This window comes from Jaculus jaculus, chromosome 10, assembly GCF_020740685.1.
Source record: "Jaculus jaculus isolate mJacJac1 chromosome 10, mJacJac1.mat.Y.cur, whole genome shotgun sequence".
Taxonomy (NCBI): domain Eukaryota; kingdom Metazoa; phylum Chordata; class Mammalia; order Rodentia; family Dipodidae; genus Jaculus; species Jaculus jaculus.
In genome coordinates, this window is record NC_059111.1 from 88,638,677 (window position 1) to 88,653,438 (window position 14,762).

General features: G+C 43.9%; 1 protein-coding gene across 1 annotated transcript in view; it reads left to right on the forward strand.

The window, feature by feature from the left end:
* The window catches only part of Snd1 (staphylococcal nuclease and tudor domain containing 1), a 485,819-nt gene that overhangs the window by 289,421 nt on the left and 181,636 nt on the right, over positions 1–14,762 (forward strand). The window contains exon 14 of the mRNA XM_004658615.2: positions 9,978–10,050. Within this exon, the coding sequence (XP_004658672.1) occupies positions 9,978–10,050 (73 nt within the window). The remainder of the gene's footprint in view (positions 1–9,977; positions 10,051–14,762) is intronic.

Here is a 14,762-nt window from a genome sequence, read left to right on the forward strand (position 1 = left end):
TGTATCTTCACTTGTACTGGCCTTCACAACTGGTCGTGAATAGAGTGGGAAGAATTGCTTATTAGTGTTCCTATTGCTAAGTTAACAGCTGCATTTCTAGGGCTAAGAATGTTGCTCAGTGGTAGAATCTGCCCAGCAGGCACAAATGCCCTAAGAAAAAGAACCAAGTTTCATTTTTAACACATTTATTTATTTATTTATTTATTTATTTATTTATTTATTTATTTATTTATTTGCAGAGAGCAAGAAGAGAGAATGAGAATGAATGGGCACGCCAGGGCCTCCAGCCATTGCAAATGAACTCCAGATGTTTGTGCCACTTTGCGCATCTGGCTTTACATGGGTTTGGGGGAATTGAACCTGGGTCATTAGGCTTCGTGGGCAAGTGCCGTAGCTGCTGAGCTATCTCTCCATCCTGAGTCTTATTTCTTTACCAACTCATTGAGAAAATCAGTGGAATTTTGAGTATGTGTGTACTGCCAGTGTTTGTGTATTTTGAAACACTAATACTGTTATGTCCTCTCACAAGGTGCAGATGGCATGGGTTAATTCATTCTCCAGGAAGGCAGAGCCCTGCACTGTTTGCTCAAAGCATGTTACCTTACGTGTGATGGCTTTGCATTCATTTCTTCTCTATATTCTCATTTTCTTGAGTATAACCTGGGTTGCAGGCATTGGGAATAATAGTGGTGAACAAAAAAAGATAATAGATTCAACCTTTTACGAAGCACACCATCTCAGAAGGATGGATGTTGAGTAATTTTAATAGTACCTCTGGACATTGCTATTTTTCCTGTTTCTTCTCTCTTACCTGTTTTCTTAGCCCTTTCTTTTTTCACCCTCTTCATTATTAACACTGCTTGCCTTACATCTTCTTTATTCCATCTCTCATTTCTATTAAATTTCCCCATGAGAGGCTCTCCTTGAAATTCATCTTTTCTGTTCAGCCTCTATTCTTATCTTCTCAATAGCTTAATGGTATGGCTTTAAATAAACCAAGATTTCTCACTTTTGAATCTAATGACCTCAACAAGTGAAAATTCTCTTTGAATAAAACTCAAACTACCGAATAGTGTTAAAAACAGAGCTATTTTTTTTCTCTTCTACCTGAAGTTTTTTCTTTCCCTGTTCAGCGGTTGATTCCTCTAACACCAGGGTACAGCTGGAATGCAGCTCTAGCCCCATGGAGAGTGGGAATCAGGTGAACGACCATCTGCCCTCTTCCCCAGCCGCAGCCCCTCATGCCAGCGCCTGGGGGAGCCGCTGAGATGAGGCCGGCCTTTCCCAGCCCCTGCCTTCCAGTCTCAGCTGGAGAGAGCTCACAGCCCCACCACATTTGAGGCTTGCAGTTTGGTGTCGCAGTCATGAGGTTGCTAATTGGATTCAGCACGTGTTGGGGGGGCTGGGGAGGGGATTCGCTGTTGGGGAGTAGGGTAGATGAGCTGTTGCAAGTGGATGTGCTAACAGGAAAATGCATTAAAAGAGCTGGTGTGGGGAAGTGATTTGACGACACAGCTGACTGTGGGGAAATTTAGCTTTTTCCCTTTCTTCAGAAAAGATGATGCACTCAACATCCAAATAGCAGTAATCAATCTGCATTTAAGGCAGCACAAATGGCCACTTCTGGGGAGCTGTATAATGCTTCCATTTCCAGTGAGTTTTCTCCTTCAGGATATTAAGAGGTTCTGTTCCCTCCCTTCATCCTTTTCTGTTCCTTCCCCTCCTCTGGGTCTTTTGACGTAAAGCAAGCTGGGAGAATTCACTTGATGACTGAGTGGACTAGAGTGAAGTGAGGAGCCATTAGCTTTCTCTGCTCCCTTGGGTGCCAACTTTGTGGGGAGTTCTATGGGTCATGGTCAAAGGACAAACTGATAACAAGAAACTGCCCTCACCTAATCCTTTCTGTAATTATTAACCTGAGCTAGTTGTGTTCCTTCAAAGGAAATTGGTCCAGACCAATCTTTGCTCATGGTTGTCTTCCCAGTATATTCAACTAGGAGCACTTGTCTGTTCCAAGTGCCCTGTCCATTCTCCCTAGTCTTACTGTCCCTATGGCTAAGAAGCTCATGCTCTTCTTGCAAAATGACACATTTAATGATCATTGCCCTGGGGATCTAATTTCAGGTTGGTTTTTTTTTGTTGTTGTTGTTGTTGTTGTTTTGTTTTGTTTTTCGAGGTAGGGTCTCACTCTGGTCCAGGCTGACCTGGAATTAACTCTGTAGTCTCAGGGTGGCCTTGAACTCATGGCGATTCTCGTACCACTGCCTCCCGAGTGCTGGGATTAAAGGCATACGCAAACACACCCGGCCTAATTTCAGTTTTATTCTGAAATAAACCAACAATGGAATGTTAATACTTGACCCTTGACTTCCTGCCTGACTTTATAACTTGACTCCCCAAATCTTCTGGTTCTCAGACATGAACATCATTCATATTTTGTGAACTCAGGGTTGGGGAGATGTCTCAGGGCTGAGGTGCTTGCTTGTGAAACTGAGGGTCTTGATTTGATTTCCCAATACCCACCTAATGCCAGAAGAACAAAGTGGTGCATGTACCTGGAGTTTATTTGCAATGGAAGGAGGTTCTGGCATTCCTAATCTTTCTCTCTCATTCCTTCTGTCTCTCTCTTACATAAATAAATATTTTTTAAATGTGAAATCAAAAGTGACCCTGCTCATCTTTTTTAATTCATTCTCAGTTCTGTTGTATTAAGATTTGAAGACCAGTGCTGTAAACAACTCCTGACCAATGTAAAGCAAATCAAATTGTGTGTCCTTTATGGCAGATTAACTATTTAATCTTCATTATCATTGGAATTGTAAACATGATTATAAGTAATAGAGAAGGCATGGAACAGACAGTTTCCCTAGTACGTCTCATCTGCTTGCTTCTCTTTGACCCCCATTTTTCCAGTTTCATACTGTGCATTCCTGGCTCTTTAGTCCCATTCCTTCTCTTGACTAATGTACACGTGATCTCATCTCAAGGGCTGTAATGCTGGCTTGCTTTGCGTCCTCTACAATGTCGGGAGCGTGAGTGCATCTGTGAGCCCAGTCTCTGAAGCACGCCCCATCCTACTTTGTTATAAATCCTTGGAAATCTCTTAGGAGGATAATTCAAATAATTACTCATTGATATATCAATACACACAATTTTATAGCTGCTTATGAAAGGGAAATCCACCTCACAGCTTTCTTTCATTTGCACAATTCCTTGCATCTCAATTTCTTGTAAACTCCCTTGGGCATTTCTGTTTTATCTTAAGCGGCCTCTCATTCCCCCTTCTGCTTTGGACCCAGAAATGCATCAGGTTCAGAGAGCCAAATCTCTGGAGGATGGCAGAGATTCTTTTCCAGTAGGTTAAACACAATATAGCTTACATTGAAAAACCATTTTTCAAAATGTATGTTCAAGAACTGTCACTATTCACTCATTCAAAAGACAGATTAAAGCATTCATGTTCATGTTATAGTAACAAATGCTTCATTAAGTGTATGAGGATCTTGATATAGTGATGATTTGGGTGAACAAGTAAATAGTTGCAAATCCAGCTGCTGGGCTGCACAGGTAGAGGAACGGGCCAGGCTCTGGGCTGCACACCCACAGTGTCGGAGGGCAGACCTGCCATGTCTGGTTTGCCATGGGGGAGGGAGGTACAAAGCCAGGGCTTGGCTTCGTCCTGGTCCTGTGCTGTAGCAGAACACTACAGAATGTGACTTTATAAGATGGATTTAATAAATTGTCCATCAGCTTATCTAAAAGTTGCTCCTTGTGGCATTATTTATAAAAGTAGAAGTATTATGTTCACACAAATACCAAGCAATAGGGGATTGATTAAAGGATGAGACATAGATTCATATGATGGATTCACTGTGTAACCATTAAAAGTGATGTACAGAAATTAATGACACAGGGAAGTGCTCTTTTAGCTGTTGATTATGGCAAAAAAAAAAAAATGAGTCCACAAAACATTCTCCACAGTGACAACATTTTTTAAAAGTTTAAATGGGTGGATATGTGTATATAAGCACTCAGAAAACATTAAGGGAGCTTTTATCTTGGAATAAAATTATGGATCATTATTTTCTATATATTTTCTGATAAACTTTGTAATCAGATCCCAAAAACTATAAAGCCAATGTCACCTAGGCAGTTTTAAGTCATCGCCACATCTCTGCTTTCAGGACCCCCTTTATATTGCTACTATCCATTTCTACCTGCCACTGATACTCCTTGATCCTAATCGGGAAACTGTAGCATTCGCTTATCTGCTGCCCCTGTGTTCCCACCATCTCTGTCATTGCCTGAGTTGCTCTCTGCCATGAGCTCATAATCCCACTCTCCCCTTTGCCTGCCACTGAACACCCCGTTGTCGTGCCTGGCGCAGTAGCATGTGTCTTCATTTCTGTCTTATATTAGCTTTAGATGAGAGGGTGACCTGGAGTTCTTTGTTCTTTGCTTCACTGCCTCATAATACCTCCTGACTCATTAGTCCGCCCACCGCCCCAGACTGCTGGACTCAATTTCCTCATTTCCAGTTTCTGTGCTCTCCATCTTTTCTGTCTTTCTTATCGGTAATTCTCATTTTCTTTAAAATGCCGCTGCATAATCTTGCGCACCTCCCCCCCCCCCCCCCCCCCCCCGCCATTCTGGACCTGTGTCCTCTCTGTGTCTTCTTCTCTGAATAGCAGGGGCCTGTTGTTTCTTGCGGCTGACAGGAGCCAGCAGAAATGCCAGAGGAATTGTTAGGTTGCTGCTATGCTTCAGGAATATCTTTTTGGTTCATGCTGAAACACCGTATTCCTCAGTGTGCCCCGAAACATTGAGAAGTGCCATGGAGGTTTAAGCAAGTTATTCACTCTTTGTTTTGGTTTTTAACCTTCTCTGTTGAGATTATTTTCCCTTCTTCTGAGTCATTTTTTTCCTTAGCACTAGGCGGGAGTTTCCTGTAGTCCTGCCACTTGGTTCTGTTGATTGCTTGCGGTGCTCAGAGCTCTGCACCCCCGGGTGCTGCTCCAGCCCTTGTCCATCTCCTTCAGCGGCAAGGCCTACAGTGGGGATATCGCAGTCTGTTCATTCCGATCTCAATCTCGGCAGTCCTCTGTTTCTGCTTCTTTTTAAAAAAACATATTATTCATTTGAGAGAGAAAAAGGCAGACAAAGGTGGGGAGAGAGAGAATGGGTACACCAGGGCCTCCAGCCACTGCAAATGCTGATGCATGCAACACCTTGTGCATCTGGCTTACATGAGTACTAGGGAATTGAACCTGGGTCCGTAGGCAAGCACCTTAACCATTAAGTCATCTCTCCAGCTCTCTGCTTGTGCTCATATTCTGGCCAGACCTTCATCTGTTCTGCCCTGGAGCTTAGATCATGAAGCTCTGCATCCAGGACAGCCAGCAAGCCTCATCTGCTTGCCCTGTAGTTACTTTGGCATTGTCCACATCTCTAATTTGGCGTATGTTTAGAGCTCAGCATTAGATAGATAATCACTCAGACATTTATTTGTTCAAATTTACCAGGGACACTTTAGCAGCCTCTGTGTTTATGTTTTAATGTGAACATAGTTCTGTGTTAAATGCTGTAACAAATATTAAAGATGGGCTGGAGGGATGGCTTATGGTTAAGGCACTTGCCTACAAAGCCAAAGGACCCAGGTTTGATTCCCCAGGACCCACATAAGCCAGATGCACAAGGGGGGGGCCGCATGTGTCTGGAGTTCATTTGCAGTGGCTGGAGGCCCTGGCGCCCCCATTCTCTCTCTCCATCTTTCTCTCTATCAAATGAATAAAAATAAAACATATTTTAAAAAATATTAAAGACAGCATCCTAACCCTCAGAGGGCCTGCAGTCCAGCTGTGGAAATGATGATTGATACATGAAGCAGTGTAGAATTTGTTATAAGCCCCATACTGTAACCAACTGAGCTAACTGATCAAATGCAGTGCATAGTGAACAGTGTTAACATACATGCGTTCATGTAAGCAATTTCATATTCTTTCAGAGGAATTCATAGATAGTTTTGTATACTAACTGTGTAGCTCACCAACAACTGTGGCTTAAATGTGACAGCTGTTTTTTTTTTAAATGTTTTGTTTATTTTTATTTATTTGAGAGCGACAGACAGAGAGGAAGGGGGGGAGAGAGAGAGAATGGGCGCACCAGGGCCTCCAGCCACTGCAAATTCGAACCCCAGATGCGTGCGCCCCCTTGTGCATCTGGCTAACTTGGGTCCTGGGGAATTGAGCCTCAAACTAGGGTCCTTAGGCTTCACAGGCAAGCACTTAACTGCTAAGCCATCTCTCCAGCCCCCCCCCCCCTTTAACTCTTTTTGGTTGTATAGGTGGAGAAAGACAAGGTCGGAAATAGCCTCAAACTTTGTATGTAGTCATTGACCTTGAACTTGTGGTCTACCTTCCTCTGCCTCCTAAGGGCTAGAGGCTAGAAGCAGAGCTACCCCGCCTGGCTGGGACGGCTGTTTTATGATGTGGTGAGATTGCAGCAGCAGTCATGTAACGAGTCTTGCCATTCTGTAGAGAAGAACTGAAAGGGCAGGTGGATGTTGGACATGGGGTTGACTGGGGCGATGTGAAGGTGAAGGTGAAGGAAAGACCGACCTCAACAGTGAGAGAGATTACTCTTTTTGTTGTTGTTGTTTGTTAGCCCAGGCTGACCTGGAATTCACTATGGAGTCTCAGGGCAGCCTTGAACTCATGGTGATCCTCCTACCTCTGCCTCCTGAGTGCTAGGATTAAAGGCATATGCCACCATGCCCTGCGATATTATTGTTTAGTAGAATAGTGTAGGGCCTCAGCCTCTCAGTGGGCACAGGGGCTTCACACCCAGCACAGCTGGCCAAAGCTCTGGTAGGGGCAGGAAAAAGAAGCACGCCGGAAGGGGTGGATCAGCAGCCCAGCAAGTCTGTTTATCTCAGGTTGGGTCCACCCTTCCTGCCATTTCAGGCAGGGGCCTTTGAATGCCTGGTGTCCTTACAAGTAAGCTTCTTTCGGTTGGCAGCCTAAGGACTTTGCGGGATTAGTCTATCCAGTTGTTCCATGACACATTAACTGTTGGGTGGGATCAAGGAGATGCACATAACTCAGAGCCTGCGACTAGGGAACAAGGAGAAAGTGGGCCCACATGGATGAGAGGGAATGATGTGGAAATCACAGGCCCACACGATAGAGGCTCATGAAGGTAAAGGAAAGGAGTTTCTGATTGGGGTCAGTAGATCCAAATAGTTCAGTAGTAGAACATTTGCCTGGCATGCATGAGGCCCTAGATTTGATTCCTACCACCATCAAAAGGTTAAAAAAGAAGAATCTCCACATGGTCTTTGTTTTAGGTCTAAGTAGGGGAGTGAAATGATGAAATAGATTTTATTCAGAAGTCATATAATGGTGCTATGCAGTAAGGAATCAAAGGTAGTATGTGACATCAAAAGGGACTGAATGAATTTCCTTTAAATATTCATAAAGTTATCTTGGCATAAGCTGGTGGGTACTTGAACCCTGAGGTCTGCAAAGGGCAAAATAAGCACCAGGGGTTGTGGGGCATCTTGGTCCCATGGTGAGCAAGAAAGCAGAGTTGAAAGAACGTTTGCGATGCAGAGCCGTATTCAGGGGCTCCTGAGCGCCTGTCTGTAGCCTTGCTTGCTCCATCCTCTCCCTGGCACCTTTAAGTCATGCTATTTCTCCTTTGCATTACTTTATTGCCTTTAGATCCTGTTATGTATCAAAACAGTTTTTTGCAAACCTGCTAAAAGCTTCTACTTTCCAGGAACATTTTTTCATATTCATATTCTCTCTCTCTCCCTCCCTCTTTCTCTCTCTCATGATTTGTAGATATTCCTAGTACCCTAGCTGAAGCACCCTTATGTCCCGAGAGTAAGATTTTTCTGATGTGACAGCCACATTATGATTGTAATGGGATTAGATCTAACCATAAATTATTTAAATTTCTTTGTAAATTTTCAAAACTATTTGTTCATAGTCAGAGTCTTTCATCACTGAATTGGTAATACAGCAGTTACCTTATTCCTGGCCTGGTGGTATGGAATGGTTCTGTGGTACCAGCTTCTGGCTTGGAGAAGGCTAGTTCTTGGAAATTGCTTTGTGCAGTGGGGAGACAAAATCCAAGAGCAAACTTCGTTCATGTGCGTGAAAGGTGAGTGAGATTCCGGTCCTGGTGCACCTGATGTTTCTGTCACAATCTCCACCTGCCTTGGGTTTTGTCTTCAGGCAGGAGGGAGATAAAGATGTGAATGAAGATCTTCTTACACACTGTAGCAACAAGCAGCCCTGTGAGTCTGGACAAAACCTAGAGACTGTTTTCACCCCTCTTCTGCCATTTGACCTCTGCACGTATGTGGCCATATACTGCCTTTTCCTGGCCGTTGGCAGCTTCTGTCCATTCTTGACACTGTTAGCTTTGCTGTCATTGTACTGCTGTGTCTTGGAGATGAAAGCTTCCAAGAGGAGCAGGCAGTGTTCTGCCCCACTGCTTCCTTTCTCCTGACTGCTCTGAACACCAGCCTGCCTTCGCGAGGAGGCAGCGATTAAACAGACACAGCAGGAGAAGTTGAGATGTCTGTGCTTACCTTCCTTACCTAATGAACTAGGATGTAGAACTGTGCTTGGCCCGCAGGGCGATGCCATGTGGGGGTAGTGTCAGTGTGCCTGGTAGCCCATAGGTATTTGGGGAGCGAGCTTTGCCCTCTGCCCACCTGCACATGTCCCAAAAGCAAAGCTTGCACTCCTCCCTCCTGGAGCCCTTGTGCAAGGTGCTGGGGGAGTGCCTTGTAAGGTGCTGTCTAGGTGGCACATGTCACTTCTTCCTCTCACACAGTGCTTTCTAGGCAAGTGCGGTGTGTCACAGGCCTATTGCGGTCCATCACAGGCCTATTGCGGTCCGTCACAGGCCTGGGGCGAGGACATGTACCCTTTGTAAGAAGTGCAGGCTGGTTCCCAGCCCAGAGCAGTTCCCCCACATTCTCTCTCAGGGACATGCCCCTGTTGTGCAGTCACCCTAATTGTCAGGCAGAGGGGCCTTTCTGATGGCTCACTAGGGGGCCTTTCTACTTAAGGGGCAGAGAAGGCAGGGCTTTGGTTTCTGTCTGATCTTCCCTATGCTGTTATAGGCCAGTCCCAAGAACCAGGAGGCACGCTTGATTGTCAACCCCGGTAAAATGGTCACCAACAGGATCCTCAGGGGATCCTGACCCACTGGCATTTTTTAAAGCTAAAACCATTGGATTCTCTGAGCCCAGTGGTGGTGAGGCTCAGTCCCCAAAGCTCCCATGCAAAGGGTTAGGAGGTAAGAGGCTGGAGCAAGCAAACCTGTGCTCAGAACATATGAAGGGTTCCCTAGTCGACCCCCCCCCACACACACCTAAATCCCACTATTACAATCCATATCTAATCGGGAATGAAGCTTAATATCGGTTATGTAGCATTTGCTAATTTTTTTTCCTAACTGTTAAATGACTTTTCTGTACAATATTGCTTTATTCAGGGCAACTTATCTTTTTACCTGGGAGGAACTTATTTCCATTAGAATTGGAACACTAGCTACATACTTTGCATTTAAAATGTTTCATGTGATTAAACCCTGAAAGAAACATTATTACTTCTGTTTCTTAGGAGTGTGCTCTTCCAACTGATTCTCCTTTTGTGCCCAGAACAATGCCTTTAATTTGGAAACAAGTGAGGGAGCTCTCTGATTACCAGGCACACTGTTAGTGGAACCTGGCAGCCCATTGCTGGTAACTGGCAGAGAGAGAGGCGCAGCCTTAACATTGTCCCCTTCACCAGTTGCTCCTCAAGACTGGCTGACCAGTGGTGGGCAGTGAGGACCCTGAGGTTTGTGTGCTGACACATGCCATTTTAACAGTCTTTACTTCTTGCCCCCTTTTCCCACCTGCACACCCTTCCCCTTGTGGTTTTTCCTTTAATCTGTTTTCTTGTCTGTCTTTACAGAGCAATTAAGAATGGCAAAGGATTGCACAGCAAGAAGGAAGTGCCCATCCACCGAGTCGCAGACATCTCTGGGGTGAGTCCTGTCCCTGAATCAGCTGTGGGGTTCAGAGCCATCCAAGAGAATGCTTCTTTCTCACTGAAGGAATCAGCTCGCGTTTTTTGCTACTAGATGCCTTTCAGGCTCCGAATGTAAATTTTTCCAGAGGTTTTTTTTTTTTTTTTTTTTTTTAAGATATCTATAGGGAATGCTGGTTTATATATGGAAAAGCAGGTTTCAAAACCCTATTCTATTTCTTTACCTAAACTGTCTCTATTGCTTCACTATTTAAAACTTTTGTGAGTTTAGAAGATAACTTCTTCCCAGTTGTATTGAAATAAAATTAGCTCTCTCTCTTTCATTTTTAAATCTCTGTGTAATTCTATGAATGGAAGTTTTTATGGTAAAAGGTCAAACGGAGGTTATAAGACAAGTCTAAGACTTACTTGTGGTTTCCTAATGAGTTCTTTCTCTCTACCTGCCTCCTATAAGTGGGAAAGGATGGAGAAACATGTGAATCTTCTTTTTTTTTTTTTAAATTTTTTTTTTTATTTTTATTTTTTTTTATTTGAGAGCGACAGACACAGAGAGAAAGACAGGTAGAGGGAGAAAGAGAGAGAATGGGCGCGCCAGGGCTTCCAGCCTCTGCAAACGAACTCCAGACGCGTGCGCCCTCTTGTGCATCTGGCTAACGTGGGACCTGGGGAACCGAGCCTCGAACCAGGGTCCTTAGGCTTCACAGGCAAGCGCTTAACCGCTACGCCATCTCTCCAGCCCTGAATCTTCTTTTTGATAATAGAGAAAGAGAAAAACAGTGCATCAGAATTAATGACACTAACACTTCCGAGCTCCCAACAGGCTGTGTCCCATAAACACTGCAGTGAAGAAGACTCTTGCTTCTTTAAGATCTGTCTGCCTTCCCCCTGCTTGTAAAAAGATTGCTTCACAAGTACTCACTGAGTGCCTACTATATACCAGGAGCTGCTCTAGGCACTGAGAATGAAATGGTAACAACAATAAAAAGAAAAAATTATAAAGTTCCTACATCCAGAATGAGAAGGGAGCTAACTACAAGGCCAGGTGGAGACAGCGTCTATGAAGAGAAATAGGACATGCCAAGGGGTGGTGAATAGTGTCAGTATTGATTTCAGTTGATGGCCAAGGAAGACAGCAGGGATCCACACTGTCCATCAGCTCCCCTAGTCACTGATGGCTTAGGGGCTAGGTGTATGCCATGCCTGTGGGTTTTCACATCACCTTGGGAACTAAAGGAGGAAGGGCCAGTGCGTCTTAGCTTGGACACACAGAGTTTGCCTTGACCCTCCCCCCCAAATAAAAATACTAGTATAAAAATAGTCTCCCAGATCTCAGCCTGGCTGTAAGCACTGAGGACAAATTCAGAGCATGATGTCTCCCCCTTATGTCATGTTCTCAGGCCCTGCCAAGTCTTTTTCACTTGTTCCTGGTGATAACTTATTGCTAGTGTGTCTGGCCAACTCCCCCTCGTGCATGTGTACTGGTATCCTGGTCATTTTAAGCATCAGGACTGGTGAGCTGTTTTTTTCTCCTCAGCCAGTCATCTCACCTGGCAGGTTAATTAGAGCTACCTCCTTCACACAAACTGGGCTTCAATCAAGAAATTGGGGCCTCTGTTGAGTGGGTGAAATACAATGGTACACATTCTTTGTGGCTTAGAATATTGAGAAGCCCAAAACGTACTGTTAATGGCCTTTCAGCCATAGGCAACTGTAGTGTACCTGCTAAGGCGCACTGTTACCTGGGCTGATGCATCCAGTGCACGACTATTTGGCCTATTTTCTCTGTGACTTATCCGACTGAGTTATTTTTGCATATATATAATTAATACATAAAAGTGTGTGCAGTGCTATTCCCAACAATATTTTCCTAAGTATTGTTCTTTTGCTGAAGATGTTGGCATAATCATAACTCAATTTGGTGGTGGTTCAGCTGTTGCAATAAAATGTTATAAAACCTGTTTTGGAAACTACAGTGGAGGCTCCTCCACATTAGGACCATCTGCCCCTTGAAATGCTTCCATAGCACTCGTACTCTGGGACCTTAACAGAGCTGAATTAAGCCTTGGGATGCTATGTACTTTAAAGAAATGTATTTAGGGGCTAGAGAGATGGCGTAGTGGTTAAGGCACTTGCCTACAAGGCCTAAGGGCCCAGGTTCGACACCCCAGAACCCACATAAATCAGATGTCTCTCTCTCTCTCTCTCTCTCTCTCTCTCTCAAGTAAATATATAAAAATAAAAATTCCAAAAAAAGAATAAAAATATTGAAAATAAATTAAGAAATTGCATTAATATGAACCCCTTTCCTCTCCCCTGCCAAAAAACAAATCCTTTGGAGAGAGCCGCTGTCCTTTGACCTATCACATTTAAGTTCTTGCTCTAATTTCCCACTGGCAGTGGATGAAGTCCTAAAGAGATGTGTGGAATAGAGGTGGACCTGCCTTGGAATCCTTAGTGCTGTCTTAGAACATAGATTGCTTCCTACCATGGGGCTAATTTTGTTGTTGTTGTTGTTTTGTTTTGTTTGTGGGAGGCGCTGAGGTAGAGTATCACTCTAGCACAGGCTGATCTGGAATTTGTTATGTAATCTTAGGTCGGCCTCAAACTCACAGTGATCTTCCTACCTTTGAATGCTGGGATTAAAGGTGTGTTACCATGCCTGACTCTGGGTGCTTTCTCAAGCCCTATGTTGTTGTTTGTAGCAATGGGTCTTATGAAACACATCTTCATTATTATTGTTACTATTATCTCTGTCCCTCCAACTACCCCTTAAACTGTGGCTCATTTTCATACCTATTTTTATTTTCTTTTCTGTCTGGATATTAGAAAATTGGTGTGCTGTCTTAAGTTATTTAAAAATAAATGCCAGTTAAATTTCCCTCGGTTACCACATAAATAAAAGAGGAAAGCTTGAGCAAGTGGGAGACTGGAAGTGGAAAAGGTATTCAATTTAAATAGATGTCAGATATGACCTTGTCTGCCTGAATCACAAATTATTCAGCTTAGATTGCAATTTTTTGTGCCCCGTGTAAGAGAGGAGGTTTGTCTTTCCCCTTTCTCACCTTCCCTTCCCTCCATCCCAGTGTTAATATGAGTGTGTGTGTGTTGGGCGCCCTTGTGTCATTTAAGTGAGATGTATGGTTTTCCTGCTCCCTAGAGCATGCTGGCAATTTCACTGTCTGAGGGACAGGTAAGCCTGTGAGGTCATATGCGCAACAGCATACAGCTGATGGAGAAAAACCCCTGGAGTTATGGCAGGGTAATGTATACTTATATAATGGCTTCTTAAAAGTTTCTTAATCTCTCTTAAATCTTCAGTTGTGTTCCCTACTGCCCCAGATTGATTCCCCCTCTTAGTCGTAGGTATGATAAATGGAAGGCTTTGTTGAGCTGACAGTGTGCGCCTTGCTGCCAAAATAATTTACTATGAGCTGTTGTTTATGCATAATATTTCTCCTCACCCTCCTCCCACCCCAGGGCATATCCTTGGCGGGGGGGGGGGGGTGTGCATGAGTGCATACTTTGTTTCCTAAGCACACTCAAGAAATGTACTGTAAGAAGGAGGTTATTTCATGATTGTGAGACAAGTAAACTATGTTTTTGTCCTAACATTAACTGTTAGCTGCTTCTCACTGTGGAAGTTCAGTTTGTACAAATTCTTTTCATCTATCACCCCTTAGATTTCCAAAAATCATTTCGTAGGGTAAAGGTCGGGATGTATTAGAATATTTTTGTATGGAAATTTAGCAAGAACAATACCTGCCTGGCTGACGCATATGGTGGGAAGTAGGAAAGCAGGCACAGTGGTGAGAGCTTACCCACCCCTTCCTTAGGAAGGGGGACACTGGCCTGAGTGTCCAAGAAGCACTGTACTGAATGCTGATGATGTTTACTGTTGGGCTGAGCTTGCTGTAAGATGGATCATCAGTGTGGAATGCCATATGGATGGACCTTTGTCAGAATAGGACTTTGATAAAAATTTCACATACCTGCATTTTTTTGTGTGTGCCTATTTTCAGTTTAACCACTAAGGAAGAAAGGTATTCACTACCAGGCCAGTAACTTAGGCCCTTTTGATGTCACTAGTTAGCCAGACATGGTGGTGTACATCCATAACCCCAGGAGACAGGAGGATTGCCCGTGAGTTCAAGGCCAGCTGAGGCTACATAGTAAGATACTGTCTCAGAAAAGAAAACAACAAAAAAGTTACCATCTTCCTGATTGTCTCATTTTTCCAGTTATTGATAGTAGGATATTACAAGTACTGGCAATTACTATCATTTCTATGATAGTCTGGCTTTCTTTCGGGGTGCGATGTTCCTATGTGCGTGAATCCAGCCACAGATTAGCTGACCCTTTTCTGGATCTGATGTGATTCGGAGGACAGTTCTGTGGTGAGTGCCTCACTTCACATTTCTTCTCTTCTGTATTGGTTGTGTTTTCCCCTGATCCTGTCTCACCTGCTTCCCTTGCCAGCATAGAAAAAGTTGGGCTTATACGTGTCAGTAGAATTTAAGGCTGTTGTTTATCTTAGGGTTATTATTGTTTTGTTATAGCATGTTCTGTAATAAATACAATATCCTGCAGATACAGAGTGTAAAATAAGCAATAAAGTGGGGCTGGCACATGGCTAACTGTTGCTCTGGTAGATGAGAGGAATCACTCATGGTCTGGAGGGCAGCCGGTACTGCAGGCGCACAGAGCTTCCTT